The sequence below is a fragment of the Tympanuchus pallidicinctus genome, unplaced genomic scaffold (genome assembly GCF_026119805.1).
Source record: "Tympanuchus pallidicinctus isolate F22 unplaced genomic scaffold, pur_lepc_1.0 scaffold25, whole genome shotgun sequence".
Classification (NCBI taxonomy): Eukaryota; Metazoa; Chordata; class Aves; order Galliformes; family Phasianidae; genus Tympanuchus; species Tympanuchus pallidicinctus.
The window spans coordinates 3,108,012-3,131,848 of record NW_026294742.1 but is presented as its reverse complement, the minus strand read 5'-3'; the positions used below and the strand labels follow the sequence as shown (position 1 = coordinate 3,131,848).

Genomic DNA, 23,837 nt, shown 5'->3' with positions numbered 1-23,837 from the left:
ACAACTTCTTGCTACCAATGGAATCTCTTTTAAAATTTGCATGTTTGTTTTGTTCATAATCCACGTAAAAAATCCAACATGGGTTTGTGCTTATTTTCTTCAGGAATAATAAACGTGGGCAACAGGGCTGGGACAGGAAGTATATTGTCCTGGAAGGAACAAAAGTGCTCATTTATGATGCAGAAGCAAGAGAAGGTAACTTAGCATTTCTAGGAAGAACAAGGCCTAAAGACTGCTTGCTGTAGCCATACGTAATTTAGCTAAATCTTCTGTAATAAGGCAGTGTTGTTGTGGGTTTTTTTGGGGTCTTTAATGGTTTTATTTGCTAGTATGTTATCACAATCCAGCTGTGAAATATCCAGCCTGCATCCACTTCATTTTGCTATCCGTTAGTTTCCTCACTGTTTGTTCTTTCTTACTCCATCTCCCCATTCCCTCTGCAGCTGGACAGAGGCCTCTGGAAGAATTTGAGCTCTGCCTTCCTGATGGGGATGTAACTGTTCATGGAGCTGTAGGAGCTACTGAACTTTCCAATACAGCAAAGACAGGTGAGAATCAATGAGGTCAAATGGATTTCATCTGATTTGCCATCAGTTGGTATTCTGTTTGGCTAAACAGATTTTTTTTCCCTTTAACTTTCATTCTGTAACTGTGCAATTCCGAGGTTACCTCTCCGAATGAAGTGAATAGGTTTGGTTAGATTTGGTTACTCATAGGGAGTTAATTCTGTCATGGTACTTGAACTGTGAATAAGATAATCATCAAGCCAAATGGAAGTAAATATTAGCATTTTGTAGCATACTTAAAAGCAAACTTGGTTTACTTTACATTTCTTTGATCAGTACTCGTTATGAAGTGTGAAGTTCTGTAATATGTGTCACTGTTGTGCTCTAAGCAGAAAGTCGTTAACTTAGAAATACTGTGGGTGTGTACAGTCTCTTATTATGAAAAAGTGTTAATGTTTTAATTTGTATGTATTGAATAGAACTGATGAAAAGATTATGTATGTCTTGATTTAAACATTAAAGTCTTCAGATTGTTAAAAACAAAGGTTTCCACAACCAATTTTTACAGATACTTCTTGAACAGTACAGGAAAAAACTAGCTGAGTGGCTGTTCTTTTTTCCCCATAATGTTATTTCTTTTGAATAAAAGACAAGAAATGATTCTTACTTTCTGTAGAGACAGCCCTGTATGTATGGTTTGTATACATCTAGCTAATATTTAGCTTTAGGAGACTAGCCTGTGCAGGACATGTAAAAGGAGAAACCTCTGTATAAATTGCTGTGGTAATACATCGTGCTAAATACAACTTCTCTCCAATAACACTGAAAGGTGTTGATTTAAGTCCATTGACAATATGCCAAAATCTAATCTAAGTCTTATTCTATCTATGCAACATCTCAGATGTGCCATATATCCTAAAATTGGAGTCTCATCCACACACCACTTGCTGGCCTGGTAGAACACTCTACCTGTTAGCACCCAGCTTCCCTGACAAACAGCGCTGGGTCACAGCACTGGAATCAATAGTGGCAGGTGGGAGAGTTTCCAGAGAAAAAGCTGAGGCTGATGCTGTGAGTATAAAAGTTTCATTTAATAATAAATATTCTGGGAGGGAGCAGAGTTTTGAAAAATGATTTTTTGGTATTTGACATACTGAGGTTTAACTGAAGGTAAGTTCTTATTTCTGCCTTAAGACATGCAGTATGAGTACCAGGAAGTAGTTCGCTGTGAGACTGGGCCTTTATATTACAGTACCCTTCTTTAGGCTTGGGAGTGCAGTAAGAGGACTCAAAAATTGTATCTCTGCAATTCCAGCGTACAGCAAAGGAAGGGAGAGCAGTTCTAAAGCATGATTTAAATCATATCTTATAGTGTACTATATGGAATGAGCAAGTCTTGAAAGAGAGAAAGAGAGAGAAAGAAAGAAAGAAGGAAAGAGAAAGAGAGAGAAAGAAAGAGAAAGAAAGAGAGAGAAAGAGAGAAAGAAAGAGAAAGAGAGAAAGAAAGAGAAAGAGAGAAAGAAAGGAGCTCTTTCCTAAAAAATTGGGGTTTCTTTTTGTTTTGTAGCAGAGAGGAATGTGTTTGTTTTTTACTTTTAGTTTTATTCCTGATAAGGATAAAAGGTTAAATTGAGTTGTTATGACTTTGGATAGCCTTTTGTCATTGCTGTACTGATAAATCTGTTTTCTGAGGAAGGGAGACTTGATTCTATGGCATTTCATATTAAAATGTTGGCTCTGGAAGTAATGAATATCGGATTAGGAGGAAATCATCTCTCATGCTAACATTTCTTTCGTCTCTGAGAAAATAGATGCTCTCACTGACATTTGGATGTCTTTATCCTTCTGGAAAAAAAAAGTCAGTGCTCCACTGCAAGAGATGGAGGGAATTGGACATTATAGGGATAACAATAAATTGTACACAAGTTTAGGTTAATTCTGATCAGTTTCTGACTGCATTTCAGGCAGCTGAAAGTTTACTATTTCTTTTGTAGGAGAGATCCCTGCAACGTTTAGCTTTATCAGAAAAGAAAATCTATACTAAACTTTTATCCCACCTGAAATCATGATTTTGCACTGTTAAAATACAATTGGAGAAGCAGAGGAAGTTTGACTTAGCAATAACAAAGAAGTTCTTTCTGTTATTTACAGAAGTTGCTTGGGAACTCCCTGCTGAAGCTAGAGGGTGAGGACCGTTTGGATATAAATTGCACAATGCCCTTCAGTGACCAGGTAATGACAATGGTCAGTTGAACCTTACTGAATACTGGATAGTTCACTCATGAAAACTGCCTTCACAGCAATGTGTGTAATTATGTCCTTGGTTATTGGTTTGCTTTTTCTGTCCTTTTCACTGCATCTTCTGGTAAACACTCATCCAAACTTGCTCTTGGAGCATTCCTTGTTCTCCTCATACAGTGCAGTGTTGTTTGTTTTTTTTTCCTGCTGTCTCTGTAGGTTGTACTGGTGGGTGCAGAGGAAGGCCTCTATGCCCTGAATGTATTAAAGAATTCCTTAACGCACATCCCAGGAGTGGGAGCTGTGTTCCAAATTCACCTCATCAAGGATCTGGAGAAGCTACTCATGATAGCAGGTAGGGGGCTGTATGCTACTGTGTGTGCTGCAGTAACCTTCTGCTGATTGCTTTGGAAACTTGCTGCTGTGCAGGTTCCAGAGGCCCAGGCTTTCCTTTAGATTAATTACACAATTGTGTTTATTTGTTTAAGACTGGTGTGTCATCAGGAGCAGTGGCTAACACAATACTGTCTGGTGTTTTCTCATAAATAAATATGTAATTGAAGGCTGAGTTAAACATTCATGTGAGAGGAATCAGGCATGGTCTGTAATACCATTTATTGGAGCACTTGGAAACTCGTTGCCAGTTATGTTGGCACAGAGGAGTTCTTCTTAGGGACTTTCTAAAGAAAACTTTCTGGATAATTTTGGATAGTGCACTAATGAGGCTGCTTTTAGTGATGACCTACTTGACGTTAGCAACACTATTAATCCACAGAGAATTGTTTTCCCAGTGGATTTATTGCCTGTTTTGTGGTTGTTTTATTTTTTTTATTATTATTTTTTTTTTAAATAAGTTTTCTATTTCACTTTTAATAGGAATAATATGAAATGACTTCTACATGGTACACTGTGACTGTTTCCACAGTAACAGCCTGTAATGATAAGCTGCTGCTTAGGTAACAAAAAAGACTTGCAGGGAACAAGGAGTTTTCCCTTGACAAAATGTAACCATTTTTGTCTGCAGGAGAAGAAAGGGCTTTGTGTCTCGTTGATGTAAAAAAGGTGAAGCAATCTCTAGCCCAGTCTCACCTTCCAGCCCAGCCTGATATCTCACCAAACGTTTTTGAGGCTGTCAAAGGATGTCATCTTTTTGCTGCTGGCAAGGTAGGACGCAGCTCCCTCCTGCTCCCAGAGCACCCTTTAGCCTCTACCAAGTTTAATATTAATCAAATCAGCATCTTTATTTCACTGGCAACAAGTGCAAAGCCTGTATTCTTGTTTAAAATCTTTTTTTCTTCAAATAAGAGCAGTATAGTTGGAAAAGAGAGACTGAGCTGGAGATGGGATGGAGAATCTACCACAAAAGTGAATAAATTCAGTCAGGGTGACATGATGGTATAACCTAAACTGCTGTATAACAAGAAATGCATCAAAGCACAGCGTAGCTGTCTCCTCAGAGTTTGCTTCAGCTTTAAGATTTATAGTCAGTGAATTCCATCCACTGTTTGTTCTCAAATGTCATCTAACAGTTTCCATGCTGGCGAATTTACTTATTTGTGTCACTTGATAAAGCTTGATATTTATGCTAATTCCTAGGGTCAGTGTGGAACATTTAGCCACAGTAAAAATTCTCATTAACAATTAATTCTGCGCAGCACTCTGATGACAAACTGAACATCATTCAGTTCAAACTGATCTTTAAGGTAGCAGTTTGAGGGGTTAAAATTCAACTTACCTCATGTTGGTTTCTTACTGATTTTAGTAAAAAGCTTCTGATTTGTTATAAGTATGAAGGGCATCATAGAAACAGTTCAGATTTATATTCCTTTGAGAATCTCAAGAGGTTTGTTATCCTTTCACTACTTTGCTCTATAACTACCCTACTAAAAATGGACTTGCTTATCTCTGCAAATTTCCTTTTGTGTTGAAAGGTCTTTGGATCTGTTCCACACATTCAACAGTAAAATTTACTTTATTATCACCCTAACCTATGGCTGTAATCCTCCTTACAGGTTGAGAATGGTCTTTGCATCTGTGCAGCCATGCCCAATAAAGTGGTTGTTCTGCGATACAATGAGAGCTTGAGCAAGTTCTGTATCAGAAAGGTAAGCTTAGTAATTCCTTTCAGTAGCTGAGGTAATTCCTACACTGCACTAAGGCTTTGCATTGTTCTTATGCAGGCAAAAAAAAAGTTTAAGATGTTTGCTCCAGAACATTTGTTTGCCAGCAGAAGTGATAGAAAATTGCTATGTGCACAGAGGAAAGTGAGAGCACAGGGCGATTTCCTGTGATGAGGTTTGGCATATGTTAAGAGACAGAGAACAGAATTGAGGTTTTTGAGATACTGGACCCAGCTGTACCCGTACCTGTACCTACCCAAGGAAGGCTTTTTTCTTACTTACCCATCAGTGTTTCCTCCCTTTGGTTGTCTTTGAAGAAATCCTCAACAAATGAATTCTCTCTTTGCAATTAAATAACTTGTTTACTGTTCCAATGCTGATCAAAGTTCATTTGGTATTATCCCATCACAGGATAAGCAGCTGATAAATACAGCCAACAAGGCAGTAAGATACAAATCTCACATGGCTGTGCATATACTTCCAGTGTATGCAGCCATCTTCCACCTGCACCATTAGTACTGCATGGTTCTGGAGCGTGCATTGCTTTGCTCTGTCGTGTGCATATGTGAAAAGCAGGATCTCTGCAATTCTTCAGCCAGTCACTTACTGGCAGACATGCAGTAATTCAGATGCTGGCCTCCTGGAGAGTTGAGATACACGTATTGGACAAATCTTGGCACACACAGTATGGATGCCAGCAAACCTGCGATGTGTACAATCATTGTAGCTGATACCAACTCCTGCTCATGACAGAGTGCCACTTGACAGAAAACTCTGAAGACTTACAGCTGCTGGTTTCTGCAAATGCTGCCATTCGACTTCAATGTCTTTGATGATCCAGACAACTCAATTTAGATCCTAACAAGATGGCAGCAAGCCCAGAATATGCCCTTCTGTTCTGTCAACTAAGTTTCCAGATAAACTGGGATAAACAGTAGACAATAGAGGTTACAGAAGTCTACATCAAATCTATGACTCTGGAGACAAGCATGTGACATGATTGCTGCAATTTAGGATAGAGAGAAACCAAACCGTTTCACAGAATCACAGAATTGTAGGGGTTGGAAGGGACCTCCAGAGATCATTGAGTCCAACCCCCCTGCCAAAGCAAGTTCCCTACAGCAGGTCACAGGTTTGTTATATCATCTCCAGGCAGCTTTTCAGTCGTGCAGTCATTGGTATGGCTGCAAGCTGTTACAAATAAGCAGGGAACCACTCCCTGCTATTCCAATAAACTGAGCTAGAGAGCAGAATGCCTTTCAGAATAAGGTGTCCTTCTACAAGGAAGAGGTTCTCACTGAGGTTAGCACCTGGACATGAGTTGGCTTGCAAGTCTCTATTCAAGCATCACTTCCAACCAAATAAAACTTACCCTTCAAACAGGACTATTGTTCCAGGATGCTGAAAGGTTACTGTCTCTCTCCACTATAAATGTGGCAATATTCATAGGTTGCTCCAAAAGTAATGCCTCGGATTTATTTACAAATTATGTGTTTTTAAACTGCTGAAACACACCACCCACCACCTCACTGTGCTCACATCCACTGTTTGATCTCCACAAGCATTCAGCAAGCACTGATGAATGTCAGTAGGTGCCATTTTGTCCACATGGAGGAATTCAGTCCTACACCTTTACTTCAGATGCTTTTTTGTCAGACTGCCCCTCTGCTGCCATCGATCAAACAGCAGCAAAATATAACAGAATATCAGTGAGAAGATTCAACCTCTACTGCTATGCCACCAATATCCACCTCTGATATTGTGGGGCAACTTAATAAAATAGGAGGCTCTACTTTCAGAGCAGCCCTTGTGTAACCTTCCATAATAAGCAATATCTGTATACAATTACAAGGAACTAACACTGGTCTATCCATTCCTTCTCTTTTCCAGGAGATTGAAACCTCAGAGCCCTGCAGCTGTATCCATTTGACCACTTACAGCATCATTATTGGAACCAACAAGTTCTATGAAATTGAGATGAAGCAGTACACACTGGAGGGTAGGAAGCATTTTCTAAGGAATGCACCAAATGGTTCCACAGATTCTATGGTGTACTGCTTTAGGGGAAAAAAAGTTGATGTGCTGATCTAGCTGTTTTTCTCCATTCTCTTTGCAGAGTTCCTGGATAAAAATGACCACACTTTGGCCTCCGCTGTGTTTGCTGCATCCACCAACAGTTTCCCAGTCAGCATCATCCAAGTAAACCCAACAGGACAGAGGGAGGAGTATCTGCTGTGTTTTCATGGTAAGTGTATTGCGTGGTTGTACAGCTGTTGCACTGCATCTGTTCTTGGGATGGGAGCAAACAAAAGGTGCTGCTGAGAGAGAAAGCTGGACAGAGTTGACTTCCAAGGGCCTGGTAACAAAAGACTTTTTAGAAACAGTGAATCTAAAAGCCCTGAAAGATTTGCAGCTGGTGTTTCAACATTGAAGATATGCAGAAAATTGGTGCTAAAATACCTATTACTGATCCAATTTTCTGCAGTGCTTCTGATCAGCTTGCTTCTGGCTTAAAAGTTCTCTGTACTCGTGGCTCAGTACCACAGGTAGTCTTCTTTGCCCAGGAGGGATTGTAGTTAATGTTCAGTAAAACAGGTGTTTGATTATCCTGATTAAGGCCTTTCAAACTTTGGAATTCTTGATAGAAGAGACTTTTAAAATGTCTTGTGTGTTACTTTTTCTTACAGCTGCTTTTATTGGCCCTTCAGGATAGTGTCATGGAAATGCACAGGAAGTCTTCATAAACCCACTAGCAGTAGTTCTGAGTGTCTTACAGTAGGAGTAGCATAGTGTTCCCAGCTGCAGAAACAGATGGAATAATAACCTTACCTTAATTGGTACAGAGAGACCTAGAATTCAAATACCTTTCGGTATCCAAGTACTCTTTAAGTCTAGACAGTGTCAAGGCAACCTGTGGGACTTGCAAGATCGTGTACATTTTCTCAGTGGGAGAAATCCCTGCCAGAATGCTTTGTGTCTTCAAAACTGCTCATGACTTGACATTACTTTTCTTGGCAGAGTTTGGTGTCTTTGTGGATTCCTATGGAAGACGCAGTAGGACTGATGACCTGAAGTGGAATCGCTTGCCCTTAGCTTTTGGTAGGTGCAGGGGGAGGTTCACTGGGGTATGGACATCACTGGAATGAGGAAACATACTTGTGGGAAAGGTATTCTTTGCTCTCAGCAGTTCCATTTCCTCTTCCCTCTCCCAGCTCTCCCAGGAAGGATGGCAATTTTCACCTGATGGCTATCATCATAAATCCAAATGGCAGGCCTTCTGAGGTGTAAACAGTTGAGACAGACTAAAGTGATGTGTTCCATTAATGTTCTTAGCTTGACAGCGACTAAACTGGCTAGTGGAATTTTTGATGATGCTTGGAAATATCTGAAATAGTCAAGAATATATCATTTCAGTGTGGCTCCTTCAGCCCTTTTGCATTACCCGCTGGATTTTGTTCAGTTAATAACCCATTTTTATGCCTTATTCATATTATTTCAGTTAGTAAAATTTCTTTGGATACAGGTGGTTTTATAGCAGCAATTCTCAAAGCTCCTGTCTCTCTTCTTAGTAATTTTGTTTGTAATAAGACATCACAGAAAATGTGCTCTTCCTAGCTTTTCCCAGTGGGCTTCCCAGCATTCTGTTGTGTTCACAAACATTTTAATAAGTTTCTAACAGATAACTTTATATTGTATTTCTCCTGCCTCTGTGATGTTCCTTCAGCCTATAGGGAGCCTTATCTGTTTGTGACCCACTTCAATTCCCTTGAAGTGATAGAGATTCAGGCACGGGCTTCTCTAGGGTAAGTTGTTCTCTTTTCATTCTTTTGAGCAGCGTGTGCCAGGAAAGGGTGCAGTGTTGTCATTGTAAATACTTTTTCCTGCAATTTTACCCAGAACTCCTGCACGAGCCCACTTGGAGATCCCAAATCCACGGTATCTAGGGCCTGCAATTTCATCTGGAGCTATCTACTTGGCCTCCTCTTACCAAGATAAATTAAGGGTGATTTGCTGTAAGGGCAATCTGGTGAAGGAGACCAACAATGAGCACCACAGAGGATCTTCTGCTACACGCAGGTATGGCTTAGCTGGTGTGTTGTGGTCCTTGTGTAAGCAAACTCACTCCAGATATCCTTTCCCCCTTAAATGTTTGTTGCCCTCACTTCCTTCTTGGAGACAGAGGCCAGTGTTAGTTACTGTAGTGCTGGAATGGAACAAGAAATGTTCCTCATGTTTTAAAATCCAGAGCACTGAGGAACATCAGCTGTGTAGGAATCTGTGGCGAATCTCTTCCACAAACACAAGGGATGTTTTGAGCTCTTCAGCTGTTTTGTGTTGACCGTGACGTCGAAACAGGGTGAATTTAGATTGCGATGGTGTGATACTAAATATCAACTGTCAGAATTTCTAAATCAAGAGTCGCTTTCTGTTAAAGGAGAGCGTGGAGGGAGGCAGGGCTCAGCAGGGCAGTGGTACTTCAGATGAGTGCACAAATACCACAGCTGATAGCGCTGCTGAAAACTGAAAAGTCGGGATGCGTAGCTTATGGATCCATCTTTGCACTTTATAGCAGGGCTTAGGGAGGTCTGATTTTTCAGGTGAACACTGCTAGAGATTTCGGGAGAGTTACATTTTTGCTAAGAGGAAATGTAACATGAGGTTTTTGTCGCTCAGCTGTTCGCGTCCATTATTTTTGAATGACAGCAGCCCTAACAAGAGAGGCCCTCCCACATACAACGAGCACATAACCAAGCGGGTAGCGTCGAGCCCAGGACCACCCGAAGGTCCCAGCCACCCTCGAGAACCAAGCACACCCCATCGGTACCGTGAGGGCAGGACAGAGCTGCGGAGGGACAAATCACCTGGGCGACCACTGGAGAGGGAGAAATCTCCAGGCCGGCTTTTGAGCACCCGTAGAGAAAGGTCCCCTGGAAGATTGTTTGATGAAAGCAGCCGAGGACGAATGCCTGTGAGTGGTGCCAGAACCCCTCTTGCTCAAGTCAACAAGGTAAGTGGGGAGCTTGGAGATCGTCTCTGATCTCCTGAAAAGATGTGGACTTTGGAAGGGCTGGTGGTGCTGTAAAGTGTAAGAGCAAATCCCATCTCACCCTGCTCCTATTGCAGAACATTTGAAGTTGTGTAACTTCCTGACCCTTCCCTTGCGTTACTTCTGTAACTGCAAAAGCAGCTTGACTTGAGAACAGGTTAAAGTTCTTGAGACATGAAAGTGAACGTTTTACTAATAGAAATCAAGTCACTGATGGCTTGAGAGGGAGATAGTGGGAGCCTGCCATGATCAGTGTGATGCTGGCGCTTACCTTTGTCGGTGGTTTAAGCATTAGGCCACCAGGAAGCAAGCAGACATGCAGCACTCAGTTGTAGCAGCAGTGGTGAGGTGATGTACTGCTTCTGGCACCTGTGCTTCTGTAGAAACAACACGTGCATTGTGTAACTGTCATTTTATTTCCCTGCCAGGTCTGGGACCAGTCTTCAGTGTAAGTCTCAGCTAGACAAAGTTACTCATCTTGACCTGCAGGAAAAAAAAAGGAAATATACTGAGTTATATGCACTCCATACGTCTGCTGCCCAGTTACCAAAACAGCATTTCTGGGCCAAAGCTAGCTTCATATCAGGAGATGTGATGCTTTTGAAGATTGTTCGCATCTCAGTTAATTTCTCTGCACTTTCCTGCACTCCTGTTTTTGCACTTTGTACTACTGTTACTCTTTCAAGCAGTTCATGAACTTTTTGTATTCACTATAGTCCCTAGTACTTCATCGAGGAAATTAAATGGGACCGGAGTCCCACCCCAGGTCTTCAATGTGGTTAGCACCCCTTACCAGATAATTGATCATAGTTCTGAGATGTGCTGGGAATTCCTAATGGCCTGGAACCAGAAGGGCCAAGGTGACCGAGTCCTTCAATAGAAGGTGTGATTGGATATTCTCTACAGAACACACACACAAAAATTACTTTTGGTAAATCTGTTCACCTGCCACTTTTGAGAGTTATTTTGTTCTCACTAGAATTGCTCTAGAGCAGCTCTGTTGGGGAGGGAAGAACCCTGCTTTAAATGAGCCCGCGTGCCCTACTCCAAGACAAAGTGCATTATCTATAAGCTACTGGGGTGTTAAGACTTTATCCAGGTCTTCTGCATGACAGTTCACTGCATGCTGCTGCACCATCACTGGCTGCTCTCTCCTTTTAGGTTGCTTTGCTGAGTAGTGTATTGTACCTCACTTGTAAATTAACTGAACCTCTAGATTACGCTGCAAAATAACTGGTAATTACTCTGGCAATTTGGCAAAGAAGAGTTAACGAGCCTTATTCTATGACAAGAATTACAGTCACACCTCTTCTCTCTGCATTAAACACGGTCCCTTCAGAAGTTACACCACAGAGCTCGGCTCAGACCCCAAGAGGACCTTCCCCAGAGAGAAAAGCAGCACAGAGCTGGGCCCTCCCTGTGACCCGTAGCTTGTCATACAATAAGAACCGACTGTCACTGCACAAGAGGATACTCACAATGAACAGCTTTAGCAGTTACTGACACCTTGGCCTTTGCTTCTGCATATCTAACCTTGAGCCATTTATTGCTTCCTATTCTCTTTTGCCGTGACCATGAAGCAGAGAGCAAATGATTTTCAAAGCAGGTTTTGACCATTCAGTCTGCGATAGCGACGTCCTAAGTGAACAACCACGTTCTTTACAACTGGAAAGAGCAAAACTGCGTCCAATCTTCCCTTGGCCATCCTCTTAAACTACTGCTAGTCCCTTGCAAGCCCGTGCTAACCTGTTCTAAAGATCCATAAGAAGTCAAATGTCCTTTGTCAGTGTCCTTGGGCAAGTTTCATGAATATTGTACTCCGTTCTCTTGTCTGTTGGGTTATTTTAGATCAGATGATAGGGCAGGAAACTTGCTGAAAGTTTTGTCTCCTGGTCTGAATACTTTGAAAGGTCACTGAGATCAGTCTTTAAATCTTTGCATCTCATGGAAGATCTTCAAGACCTCAGAAATGGGCCTGTTGAGTCCTGCAAGCGTATCTCTTGTGTCTTGTTTGTGAAATGCTTCCTGCTATAGAAATAGCTCAAAGGACTGTACATACTTACAAGAAAATTTATATTCGTAACAAAAAGGGAATTGAATTGGTTTCTACTTTTTTATTGTAAACTGTGTGTTTTTCAACACTGGCTTTTTTGTTTTAATGGTGGTTGTGGACAGCCATCTTCAGACACTGGAGGGGCCTCAGCTCCTCCTCGCTCCCATGAGGAAATAATTGTAACATTAAATTGCAACTGAAGCTTGTTAGCATAAATGAGATTTTAGGTATCTAAAAAATACAGGAATTTTCTTCATTACCTTTTTATTATCGATAAGGGAGGGAACTAGAGGGACAGTTCAAAGCTCCACCTGGAAAGTATTGAACTTTGTTGTTGAACAATAACCAAATAAAACAAATAACTATCTTGACTGGCATGGTGAAATGAACGCTTCCTTCTACACAGAGTATCCCAAAGCCATCCCAATATTGCACCCAGCAGTAGAAGCTGTGTAATCTATAGGCATCGATGCTTACCAAAGAGCTGACCTTGACTATTTAGCATTTTAGTAGTTGTTATCCCTGAGCATAAGTGGCTTCACAAAAGCAAAGCATGTTCATACGAACGGCAACAGATGGATTTGTCCACCTATTTTACTATAGCAGCAGTGAGCTGCAAACACCTACAGCTGAATTCTGCCCTCACATACTTCACCAGTGATGTGGGTAGAGCTAAGACACGTGTGAGTATAAGGGAGAAGAAGGTGGCCCTGCTGAATGACCCGTACATTTTGAGCTGGAATAAAAAAACATCGTCTAATTAGCACTAGTGTGATCTAACGACAGGTTTGGGATTTATCCCAGCAGTGCACTGGTAGCAAAGGGGACAGATAGCTGCTCATCCCACCGCTGCAATATGCTGGTGCTTCAAGGCCTAATAGCTGCAACTTTTTAAGAAAAGAAACGCTCACAAATCTAATTCAGATTGAGTACAACCTGCAGAGTTGCTGTACATCTTAACTTACACCTGCTGGGAAAACTTGCTAGATCAGACTTAAATGTAAATACATCTATTTTTAACTGAACCAGTTTTTACAGGGTCTGAAGTATTCTTTCACAGGAAGAGGTTTTTAATATTCACACTGCTGCCTACGGTAACTTAATTTGTCCTCCTACTGTTCAGTGTTTTTGGTTCTGTGCACACAGCCGCCCCCTTACCCCCAATAAAGGGCTTGTTGGAGGGTGTGTGGGAGGGTTACTAATAGCTCCGATTACATTTTGGTCTACATGGCATTCTTCATGAAAATGCTCTACATAAAAAAAAAACCAAGCTGCTTGATTTATCTATTGTGCCTACTATCTGATGTATATGATGAAATGCTAACTTGTTAAATGTTCATTTCTATTTTACTGTGCACAAAGAATACTTATTTAAAGCTCATTGTTGCAGTCCTATGATGCATGATCAGAATTGTAACAAAACTAAAATAATCCAGAAACTGGTGGAGTAAAAGAAATTACTTATCAAGCCTTTTGATTATCAAGAACCCTGCACAAAACACTTCAGCTCGACCACCATGTGAGTGCTGAGACTTAGGGGCGGGGGGTGGGGGACAGGAGCTCTCCTTATTTACAGAGTACAAGGCTTACTCCAGAGCGAGTGCAACAAAAGGCACTGAAAAAATAAAGCAACAGCTCTCTTAGCAACAGCCAAGAATAAACATAACAGCACAGGCTGTGAGATGTGGGTGGGGGCTTTAAGTGAGCTAATAAATCCAGCTCCTGTTTTTGCTTTTGGAGGGATTCGATTCATCCCATTACAAGAAGGGACTGCAGTGCAATTAATCTCATTCATTCACCTGTCAAGCAGAAGGCAACTTAGCAAAAAAATAATAAAAGCAACAACTTCTCCTCTCCAAGGAGAAACCAAACCAAACCCACTCACCTCTTCTGTCAGCACTCCAGCAGCCAGGGCCCGAGCCCACAGTTGCTGACCAGAAAGCGCTGTGGGTGCTGAGGGTGCCTGGCTCACAGGAGGAAGGCTGTGGCTGCCATAGGTGCCAGAGAATGCCACACCACAGCACGTGCCCCCCGTGGGCCTTCGGGCAGCTGTGCTCCCTCAGCCAGAGCAAGAAAGGTGGAGGTGATCATAGAATTAAGGCAGCAGAGCCCTTGGCGTGGTGTGCTGGGCTTTGTCATCCAGCCCATCCATAGGGGTTTCTGAAGGGCACAAGCAGAGCGTTCTGTGGGCAGCTGCAGGAGTTAGCAGTGTGCTGCCAGCTGCACGCCACGGAACAAATGCTCTTTACCTTCTGAGAGATGGCTGCAGTCTGCAAATCTAAAAAACTGCTTCCTGTAAAGTGTTTGGCTCCAGCCTGTGGCTCCATCATCTCGTTGCTGATGAAAAGCCTGCAGTGAGTCATGCCTGTATTAATTGGGGGGGAAAAAAATAATCCACAAGGCCACATCCATAAATACTTTTAAGTCTTGCGTACTTCCACCTTTCTTTTCTATTCTCCATGTCTCAGAGTTCCTGCTTCTTCAGTCTTTGCCACGCACAAAACTTTGCTTTGCAAGAAAAAGAAGTTTTACCTCTAAGCTGCTCCTCTGTTCTTTCAGGACAATAAACATTTCTGATAAAACACCACGTCCACATTTAGTATGCTGACAGCAAAGCATGAGAACCCTGATCACATTGCTGCAGCATGACAGCTCATCTGCACTACAGCTGCACCGTTGTGGAAGCTGCTATGGAAAAAGTCATTGCTTACTTAATGGAAGCATGAAAGTTCTCTGTGGCAGAAGAACAAAGAATGGCTGTGGTCACAGTAACCTACCAAAGCATGCTTCCATATGGAAATCTGACAGCATCTCACCAGAAGACAAATAGAAACAAACCATCACACGCTGCCATGGAGAAACAAAACAACCTCCACACACATAAAGCCACGTGCACAAGGAGTGGCTGTAACAAAGACATCCACAGGGGGGCTGAAGGCCAATATCAAGTTTTTCTGACCTGATCACTGGGGCTTGTGACAAATAATTGGACTCTTCTTCCTGTAAAACTTTGCATTACAAATACATGCTAGCACACTCTTTAACTATGCAACTATGGGTGAAAAGCTTACCCAGTCCACCAAGGCCTAAAAACCACCATCATCTCCCACTTATGGCTCAAAACACAGGACAACTCAAGGAAGTGTAGGCCACCAAGAAGATGGGAAAGATAGAAACGAAGCAAGTCAACCATTTCCTTGAAAATGTTTTATTTATTTGTTTCTAACAAGGCTGAAAACAAAAGCAATTCCATATTTCAGAATAGCAGATAATTTCCATAGCACAGGATGAAGAGTTTTCAAAGAAAACCATTGCACTGTACCCAGATCTACTGAGCTACTCAGAATATTGCAACGAGGCAAGTGAACAGAGTGGAGGATGGCAAGTCCCCCTCTGCTGTGGCTGGTTCCACTGAGTGCTGGCTGCTTTTGTCCCCACTTAACTCCCCACTGATTTGTTCAATGTGCTCTTCCCCACTGTAGGAGAGAGGCTGGTTATCATTGGCACAGGCACTGATGCTCTCGGGCACCAAACACCAACAGGAACAGACCCAGCTGGTCACCCCCAAGCTGCTTCCCCCAGGACAGACCTGAGGCACGCTGGCTGGCAGTTTTACGTTAGCGTTGCATTTATTTTGGGATAAAACAGGCTGCAAGTACCTGTAAGTACACACAGGCAACCTGGTATTACTATATTCACTTCCTTAGAAAATATGAATAGATTAAATGTGCAGAGATGGCCACAGGCCTGGCTTTGGAAGCACCAGGGATTTTCTACCTGCAGTTGATGCTGCAACCTGGCGCAGGAGCCCAGCTCTAGCTGGACTTGACCAGCAGTCAAGTCTGGCCACTGGGATACAGCTAACTTACAGTCACCTTTGCATTGGCTGACAGAGGCTGCTGCTGAAGAACAAGACCCTACACTGAACCTACTGCTGTCCTTTCAGCTACCTCACCCTGCATGAAGAAGTCATCGGTGACAGCAAGGGAATTTGGTTGCAAAAAAGCAGATTACTGCAAGACACATTTAGGATTGACAGAAAAACCCAGCCATTAAAAACAATTGTCTTTACCACAAATTCCACAGGAGAAAAAGTTGTAATTCAGTTCTCACGAAGAGAAAAACTACAGAGCTATTCACAGTAGAAACAGAGCATCCCAATCTACTGTAACATAAAAATGAGCCTGTAGGTGATTGTGTTGATGGTTTAGCCTAGAAAGGCTGCTACAAAATAATCATCACTATTCACACTTATTTCAGCCATGCGAGTTTGGAACTTGCTACTGAAATAACTGTGGCACTGATGCATTCTAAGTGATGAAGCAGTTATAATAGGTTTGCTTTTGCTGAATGCTGAGCTCAGATGAGATTCCACAAGAATCCCAAACTTCCTAGACTTTGAGCTGGCTTGTTTCTTATCATTTATCTCACTGAAAGTCCTTAATCTTTACTACTCTCACATTTTTCAGACTTATTGTATTGGTGCTTGCTTTTCTTTTTTGAAGTGAGCTGACCGTGGGCACTGACATAATTGACATATCTGCCATAGGTCCAGCTGACACGAAGCTGCCATTTCCAAGAATTTCCACTGTGTTATCAGGAAAATAAGGCAAATGTAGGAGAACCTGAAGTCTCAGAAACAACATGAAGTCAGAGTTCATTTGCTACAGCACAGAGGAGGAATACATTTGGTGAAGAGAAGCATTTTCTTCTGAGACTGCACTGGCCCAGAACGCTTGGTGACAAGCTACTATGATGTTCATATTGGCTTGTATAGCAAGGTAGTCACGTATTTCTTCTTGTAACGATGCGTAGCACTGAGCACCATCACCCCATCCTACAGGAGATGGAAAACAAGTGAGCATGTGACACGGTTATCTGAAAGCTGCAAGTGTGAAGAACGTGCCCTGGCCTCTCACCTTGATAGAAAGGGCATAGAGGTGGTTCAGCATGACATGGTTGGGTTCAGGAAGCAAAGCAGGATCACACTGGGAAAAAAAAGAGAATGAGAGACAGCGTGAAAACAACAGAACTCACAGTTTACTTCTCAGGGCTCATGGGTGATAAACACCATCTGCAACAAGCTGCATGCTCACATACATCGTGCTGCTTCATACACACGGCCCTCCAGCAAACACAAAGTTTCAAAACAAACCAAGATCCCTCCAGCGTGAAACTCTGAGTCCTCACTGCCACCATGGAGCAGATCTCAGTTACTTCTTAGGTGCTTCTGACCTTTTAAATGCTGTAGTTCAAAGATTGGGATTTCTGGCTGTAAAACAGCAATCCAGTTCTCTTTTCAATTTTGAATACGAGTCAAGTTAGAGAAATTGTCTCAGATGGATCCATCTGGATCCATAAAACTCCCTGTGTTAAATAGGGAATTTTCCAACATGGCATCTGTTCTAAGGCTCTTCCTTGAGTGCTCTCTGTCTGCACCCCGATTTTTCCCCATCCATTTGGGTTCTCAAGGCCCTTATTCAGCAGACAGACTGAGGTACTCACAGAAATGCCTGTGTCCTTGTTCAGGATGACCTGCAGCAGGTGTGGGGGAAGAATGGGTGGAGATTTAAAGCGCTCCTCTGCCTTACAGACATAGGGCTCCTGGTGGTACGGTCCTGGAGGAGAACTTGACAACTCTGTCAGAGAGATGTGAAATATTTACTTTTAGATATTTGCTCTTTATACCTACGTCTTCCAGTCCTCCGGGTGAATTCTCATATCCAGGAACACAAGGCCAAAAGAAAAGCATGGCTTCTAAAAGCACATGAGCTGCAGCAGCAGATGCAATACCACAGGATCAGTCACTGTAAATGATTTAAGATACCCAAAGTCTGCCTGCCTTCACACCAGCTATGTGGGTTTGGGTGCTGAGTGCCTACTGCACTCCAGACCTTCCCTGCCACCTCTGCCAGGCACCAGTGCAGCAAACACTTAGTATCAAACACTGTGCCAGAGTGTTACCTCCGAGGGAAGGACCAAAATCACACACAGACATGGAAAAGGTGGAAAGAGACACACTTCCACTTTCTTCCTCTGTGCATTTGTGATGCCTGAGAGCCTGACACAAAGGGAGGTGAATTTATATAGGGCTCTAACTCCAGGCATAAAGGAAGGTGAAAGTTTGAACAGCTTTAAAAAACATGATACAAAATCACTAACAAGCTCATACCAGACATGTCAGAACACTTCTGGGAGTCCACCATCAAAGCATCAAATACTTCAAAGTCAGTTTTCTTCACCTGGATGACGTTGTTGACAGTACCCAGCTGGCTGGTTACAACAGGCTGGGAAGTGAAGAGATACAGAAGCCAGAATAAAAATGCTTGCAGACAATTAGGATTCTCAAAATTATGCAATTAGCACAAATGAGATACTTTGCTTTTAAAACAGGCTGGTTACCAGATAAGGAAGGAGTTGACCACTGCAGTGGACTGTTAAGGGACTGGTGCAGTATTTAGGGCTGGCGATGGTCTTGTGTCAATTGAACTCACCAAGTCCACATGACTTGGGCACAGACAGCAAGCACAGCACAGGGAGATTTGGGCTGTCAGCAATGCTGTGATGCTTTACAAGACAGTTGGGCACCAGACAAGAAAAGTTCACAATCTCTTTAAAATGAAGACCCAACAGATCTCAAAGCCCATTTGTTACACAGCCTCCAGTCCTTGGGGGCTGTCAGTCTGATGGCATCACCTGCAGGGATCACTGTCTCTCACCAGCTTCATCTGTTTCTATTGTTAATAAACAAAAAACATCTACATCTACTGGTACAGAAATCAACCAGTTTCTCCTCTTCACATACCTCAAGGAAGAAATACAGTGCACTGAAGAAAATACTACCTCTGAAGGATCATGTGTCCACTGCCCATCCACAAAGAACTTGTACTGGTGCTCTCCTTCTGGCAGGTCCAGGATTGCCACAAAGTTGTTGTGACTGCAATTGAAGGCAAACAGTCACCCCTGAAATACTGTGAGAAGTGAACCAGCCTACACACTGTGACAGACATTGTAGCACAGACACAACCCCCTTAGCATGCAAAAACTTTAAAATGCATCCACAGATCTTTGCCCAGTGGCAGCCAGCCCTTCAATGAGGTCTAAGAGAGGTGCAGCCAGGCTCCACCTCTTCCTATCACACAGCTGAATTGCCTTCAGCTGTGCTCCCAGGGCTGACTGGGTCCTTTCCCCAGCTGCTCAATTCAGGCTGGGACTCAACAGTTCCCATACAAACTCAAACAGGCCATTGATGCCACTGCATCTCTTCACTTCTTCTGAAGCAAGGAGCACAATGAACTCCGATACTTCAGCAGATGCCATTCCCAAACAGCCTCTAAACAGCTCGGATATCTCCTCCCCTGCAGTACCAAACCTGATAGCAGATGAACCTGCTTTTTTCAGGGCATTGCCACACAACCCAACTTTTATTCCCAGCCAACCAAAAAGGAAAAACCATAAGAAACTCAGTCTTGGGGAGCTGAAGGAGAGCAGCTGCCAAGCAATACATTTAAGCACAGTATGACACAAATATCAGCTAAGCACTTTTCCCATTGCTCTAATCATTCCTAGACATCACTGACACTGCAGAAGTGTGTTACCTCCTCGTCAAAGGAATTTTACTCCAGTTGTTGAAGGACCCAGATAAATACACTTCTTTCCCTCCTCCGGTCCAGCGAAAGACTGTTGGTCGAGCTTGAGTAGGGGTTTTATCACTCACTTCCAGATCCTGTTGCCAAGCCAGGAACTCTTCTTTATCCAATGGCGCCTACGAGCACAACATCCTGATCAATACAAGTTCCCTCTCTGCAACCTTAGACAGCTTGCACTTCACGCCATTTAATTCTGTGCTTAGGTGCAATTTCATAAGATTAGACTTACATTTGTTAGCAAGCATTTTGCAAAGATGCTAAAAGCCTTCCAAATTGATAGAAAGAATGGATGGTAACGTAAAAAAGAAACAACTTGAGCACATGAAAGCTTTCAAAATACACTGCTATAAGAAGTGAGGAAAAGAATAATTAAGAGGAAATACACTTAAGAAGCAGTGAGATTGGGGTAGGCACAAAACTCGAGGTTAGATCCGGGAAGGTTACAGCAAAGTTACAGCAAAGTTACAGCAAAGTTACAGCAAAGTTACAGCAAAGTTACAGCACACAGCTGTTTGGTATTCTCACAAAACACAGCAAGAATTTTCCAGCGATCCCCTCCATAATGAGCAAAAAAAGCAGCTAAGGCATCTTTTCATATGAAAAATAACAGACGGATGAAACAACAGGGGTGACTGCAAGAGCATTAAGGAAGGAAGACGGGGCACAGAGTTAACGGGTAAGGCTATGAGGCACCCGAAGGCAAGCGGCAGCCTACCTTCATCTCCTCCGAATGGAACAAGTCCGCATCTTCGGGACTGTCCATCAGGATCTTGGGTCTGTCCCCATCCTTGGTGCCGCCGGCTCCTCCCGCACCATCAGCCCGGGATGCTTTGTGCCCATGCCGCTCCAGCCCGGCTCGCTCGCTGCTCGTGTTCCCCATTTTTAAGGGCCTAAAAGAGCAGAAGCCAGGTCACCACGCGCATTTCAGAAGCCGGAGGCAAAGAAAACGGCATCATCCCGGGCTCCGAGCCGAACAGCGAGAAGCACCGCTCATCCGAACGCACCTGAGAACCGCAGCACGCTCAGCGCAGACGATAAACGGCAGCTCTCAGCTCGGGAACGAGCGGCAAACGCGAAACGCCAGCGGCCACGCGTAACCCGCCGCCCTACGGAGCCCCCCGGGGCCGCCCGCCTCGATACCCGCCGCGCCCGCAGCCCCGCCAGCACCGCTTCCGCTTCCGCGTGCCCCGCCATTCGCCCGGACGGCAGCCGGCCCCGCGCCGCTGGTTCCCGCCCGACGGCCGTGCGGTGCTCGGCGCTGCCCCGTTCCGGGCTTTTACTGCCGCCCCGCGTCTGTTTTATCGTTGTCGAATGGCTGCGAAGGGCGGCGGGCAGCCGCTCTCAGGCAGCTCCTGGGGCTCCGAATTGATTCGGGGATGAGAAACGAGTGAGCACCGCGCCGGGCAGGAAATGCGTTGCTGTTGTGCGGTGGTGGCTGCAGCGCTGCTCCGAGCTGGAAGTTGGAAAGCTTTTCGCCGATCCCGCACGGAGTTCCACGCCGTGGTTCTGGATCTGTCTCGCGTCACCCGAGCTCTGAGTCCGCTGCTTTCTCCTTTCTCTGATGCAGGCTGCGCTTTGGGCCGCGTTTCCCTTTGCAAGAGAACTGCTTTTTATTCTCCGACCAAACGGACGGAAGGGGGTTTTTTTGCTCTATCGGATCCCTGTGGCACGTGGTGACGCGGAGGAAGAATTCTGCTGGGCTCGACAGATTCCCCGTGCCCAGCCCTGGGAGCGTGGCTGGCTCCTGCTGCCCGCCTGCAGGAACAGCTGCTGCTAATTTGTCTTCCGTGGGCAGAATGCCTGAGCATGGGAGCACCCATCGCAGGGCTTGTGAGCCCATCCCCAGCTCCCGCAGAGCTCTCACACGGCTACAAAATGCAGCTGTTGTTGTTTTGATACTTAACACAGGTTAGCGCTCTGCCTGCTGACCCGATAGTTTGGTTTCCCCCGGCACCAATGCGCACGCAGGGCAGGTTGGAGGTTCACAGCGCTGCGTTTTGAGCCACTGTGACAGCCCACAGAACCAGATGCACTGCAAGCAGCAGCATCTCCACTTTAGGGCTCATCTCTGCTTTACAATGGTTTTGTTATATACAAAAAACCACAGACTGGTAACAGACTCCCTGAATAAAGCCTGCTGATAGCCCACAAGGCTGTTGGTAAGGAAAGTCCAAGCTTGTCTTGATTTAAAGCTTTGGTATTAAGATAGAATGGTTGCTCCCCACACAGTGTCACTCCAAAGCCTTTGGGAGCTCCTTGCCTTGGACGGGACGGAAGCAGTGGACACATGCATGGTCATCACGTGCACTGCTGTATCATTTTCTCCTGTCAGCCTGAAGGAGAGCCCAGCTCGCTCACAGCTGTTCCTAAAGGAGATGTGGGAAGTGAGAGCTCAGCTGCAGACATGCCACAATGGCCTGGCAGAGCTCATCCGGCCGCTCAATCTCTGGAGCACTGCAGTTTTGCTCCTCCCTTTCATGGGAGGCAAATCTGTGATGTTTTTTTGCCTCCCTCCATCCACTGCAATCTGAAGGGCATACAGAACACCCCCTGCCTCACCCAGGACCTGTCTCCACATTCTAAAGGAGGACTACAAAGTGAATTGCATGATAAATTGCAACTACAGTTTAAATGGAGTCAAGTGAATGCTGAGGAGTTGACATCTTTACCATTCGGTCAGCCCTACTCTCTAGAGCTACCACTTCCCATCCTTCTTCATCAGCTAACACAAGGAAGGGATGCTACAATCACCAGTGCTGTAGGTCAAAGTCCCACTTGACTTGTTTGGATGATCTCCTGGAGTTGGTTAAAATCCAAAGTGGCTGAACTCTGGTTGAGATGCATGTAGATGCGGCTGCCATGTTTCATCACCTGCTCTGGTGTGCATTCCTTCATTTCATTGGAGCTTCCCCTTCTCTTGCCTGAAATGTGTTGAAAAATTAAATGTAGTGGCCAAATATCTTGGACTGTGTGTTTTAAAATCTTGGTGTATCCATTGGTATCTGACAACACAAGCTTATGTAGCCAAAGAGAAGTAGCTACAAGCTAAGTGGAAGCTGACTCAGCCCTGCAGATAGATACATGGAAACAGAGGAGCCATCCTCAGTCATGAGCTAGCAGATCAAATTCAGACATGACACAGATCACATTATAAAGGATATATGAGCAAGTGCTCCTTGTAGCCTCTGTGCCACAGAGAACAAGTGAGTCAGCTGGTAGCAGCAGCAGAATTTATCCTAGAGCCCAAGACAGGAAAAAAGAAACCACAGAAACCTCCCCAGTAAATGTCTATAACCTTCCGTTCTACCTTGGCCTGCTGCGTTTGTTCCTCCAGCTTTCTATTGCTTGAGCAATCCCTCTCATACCACCCTTCTCCATTTAGGTCACTTCTGAATATAGCCCATTTGGCCGGGCTGCAGAGGAAGTCAAGTTGGGCCGCCTCCTTAAAGGCTCACTCACATTTCAAGGCAGGCGTGCCGCTGTGGTGCATGCAGAACAACATGCAGAACATGCCGTCGTGTTTGGGAGGTGGAAAATGGTGAGTGAGCATAAAAACCACTTGTGGGCAGAGCACCGCATCCCTGCTCAGCATCTCTCCTCCAACACAGCACTGCACACCTTCAGTGACCTGCCTGTGCACTGCCTATGATTCTTGGAAGAGCTGCAGGCATGCAGACTGTCCTGCACACAGCAGGATGTGGCTTACAAACAGTCCCATGTCAATTAGTGACTTCCTTTCATTTAAATCTCACTTGTTTTGGGGAATCCGGTATTTCAAATGCATTCTCTTGTGCATGTATGCACACACAGCACATACAAAATAAAGGCTGACTCAGAGGGTGGCACAATCTCTTCCCTACTGATGCAAATTAGGAACAAAATCCATCTTCAGTGCTGGCAAAGCCAGCATCCAGGTAAGGAAAAGAGCCTAAAGGGAGATGTGTGCAGATGTATCCAGGCTCATTTTGAGATGATGAGGGCCGAGAGGCAAAGCACAGCTCATACTGTGTACCCATAGATACAGGCACAAAAGCAACAGATTCTGGAGCCATGAGCCACAGCGCTCACAGACTGTGGTTGCAGCCACACAAACTGAGGAACCAGCGCTGATGTTGAAGATGTGCTTGCAGGGAGGCACCTGAAGAATTCCACGTTGTCCTCTTGATGTTTTCTTTGCTGTGCAGTGTGATGAAATGCACACCCCGTGCTGTCTGAGTGTCTGGC

The 23,837-nt window shown here is 44.2% G+C and overlaps 2 protein-coding genes across 12 annotated transcripts in view; one reads left to right on the top strand and one right to left on the bottom strand.

The window, feature by feature from the left end:
* CIT (citron rho-interacting serine/threonine kinase) overlaps nt 1-13,432 on the top strand; it is a 72,546-nt gene extending 59,114 nt beyond the window's left edge. For 5 of the 11 annotated variants that reach the window (XM_052689683.1, XM_052689690.1, XM_052689684.1 and 2 more), the window contains 14 exons: nt 104-195; nt 444-548; nt 1,408-1,577; nt 2,658-2,750; nt 2,964-3,099; nt 3,769-3,908; nt 4,757-4,849; nt 6,755-6,863; nt 6,981-7,109; nt 7,883-7,963; nt 8,589-8,667; nt 8,762-8,941; nt 9,539-9,872; nt 10,340-13,432. In XM_052689683.1, the coding sequence (XP_052545643.1) occupies nt 104-195; nt 444-548; nt 1,408-1,577; nt 2,658-2,750; nt 2,964-3,099; nt 3,769-3,908; nt 4,757-4,849; nt 6,755-6,863; nt 6,981-7,109; nt 7,883-7,963; nt 8,589-8,667; nt 8,762-8,941; nt 9,539-9,872; nt 10,340-10,363 (1,765 nt within the window). In that variant the 3' untranslated portion in view covers nt 10,364-13,432. The remainder of the gene's footprint in view (nt 1-103; nt 196-443; nt 549-1,407; nt 1,578-2,657; nt 2,751-2,963; nt 3,100-3,768; nt 3,909-4,756; nt 4,850-6,754; nt 6,864-6,980; nt 7,110-7,882; nt 7,964-8,588; nt 8,668-8,761; nt 8,942-9,538; nt 9,873-10,339) is intronic. The other 6 variants (XM_052689689.1, XM_052689687.1, XM_052689692.1 and 3 more) reach the window with 3 other exon arrangements.
* Nucleotides 13,433-15,156: 1,724 nt separating this feature from the next.
* Nucleotides 15,157-20,780, bottom strand: PRKAB1 (protein kinase AMP-activated non-catalytic subunit beta 1). The gene is made up of 8 exons (XM_052689844.1): nt 20,618-20,780; nt 20,329-20,503; nt 19,563-19,729; nt 18,808-18,901; nt 18,137-18,251; nt 17,470-17,603; nt 16,884-16,952; nt 15,157-16,801 (listed from the first exon to the last, which is right to left on the bottom strand). The coding sequence occupies exons 2-8, from the start codon at nt 20,491-20,493 to the stop codon at nt 16,724-16,726; spliced, it is 822 nt and encodes a 273-aa protein (XP_052545804.1). The 5' UTR covers nt 20,494-20,503; nt 20,618-20,780; the 3' UTR covers nt 15,157-16,723.
* Between the last annotated feature and the right edge of the window lie 3,057 nt (nt 20,781-23,837).

Coding starts and splice junctions, on each gene's coding strand:
- PRKAB1 (XM_052689844.1), bottom strand. CDS start 20,493: ATGGGGAACACGAGCAGCGAGCGAGCCGGGCTGGAGCGGCATGGGCAC. Junction 19,730..20,328: donor TCCATTCGGAGGAGATGAAG/GTAGGCTGCCGC, acceptor TTGTGCTCGTAG/GCGCCATTGGATAAAGAAGA. Junction 17,604..18,136: donor GAAGTGTTCTGACATGTCTG/GTATGAGCTTGT, acceptor TCTCTCTGACAG/AGTTGTCAAGTTCTCCTCCA.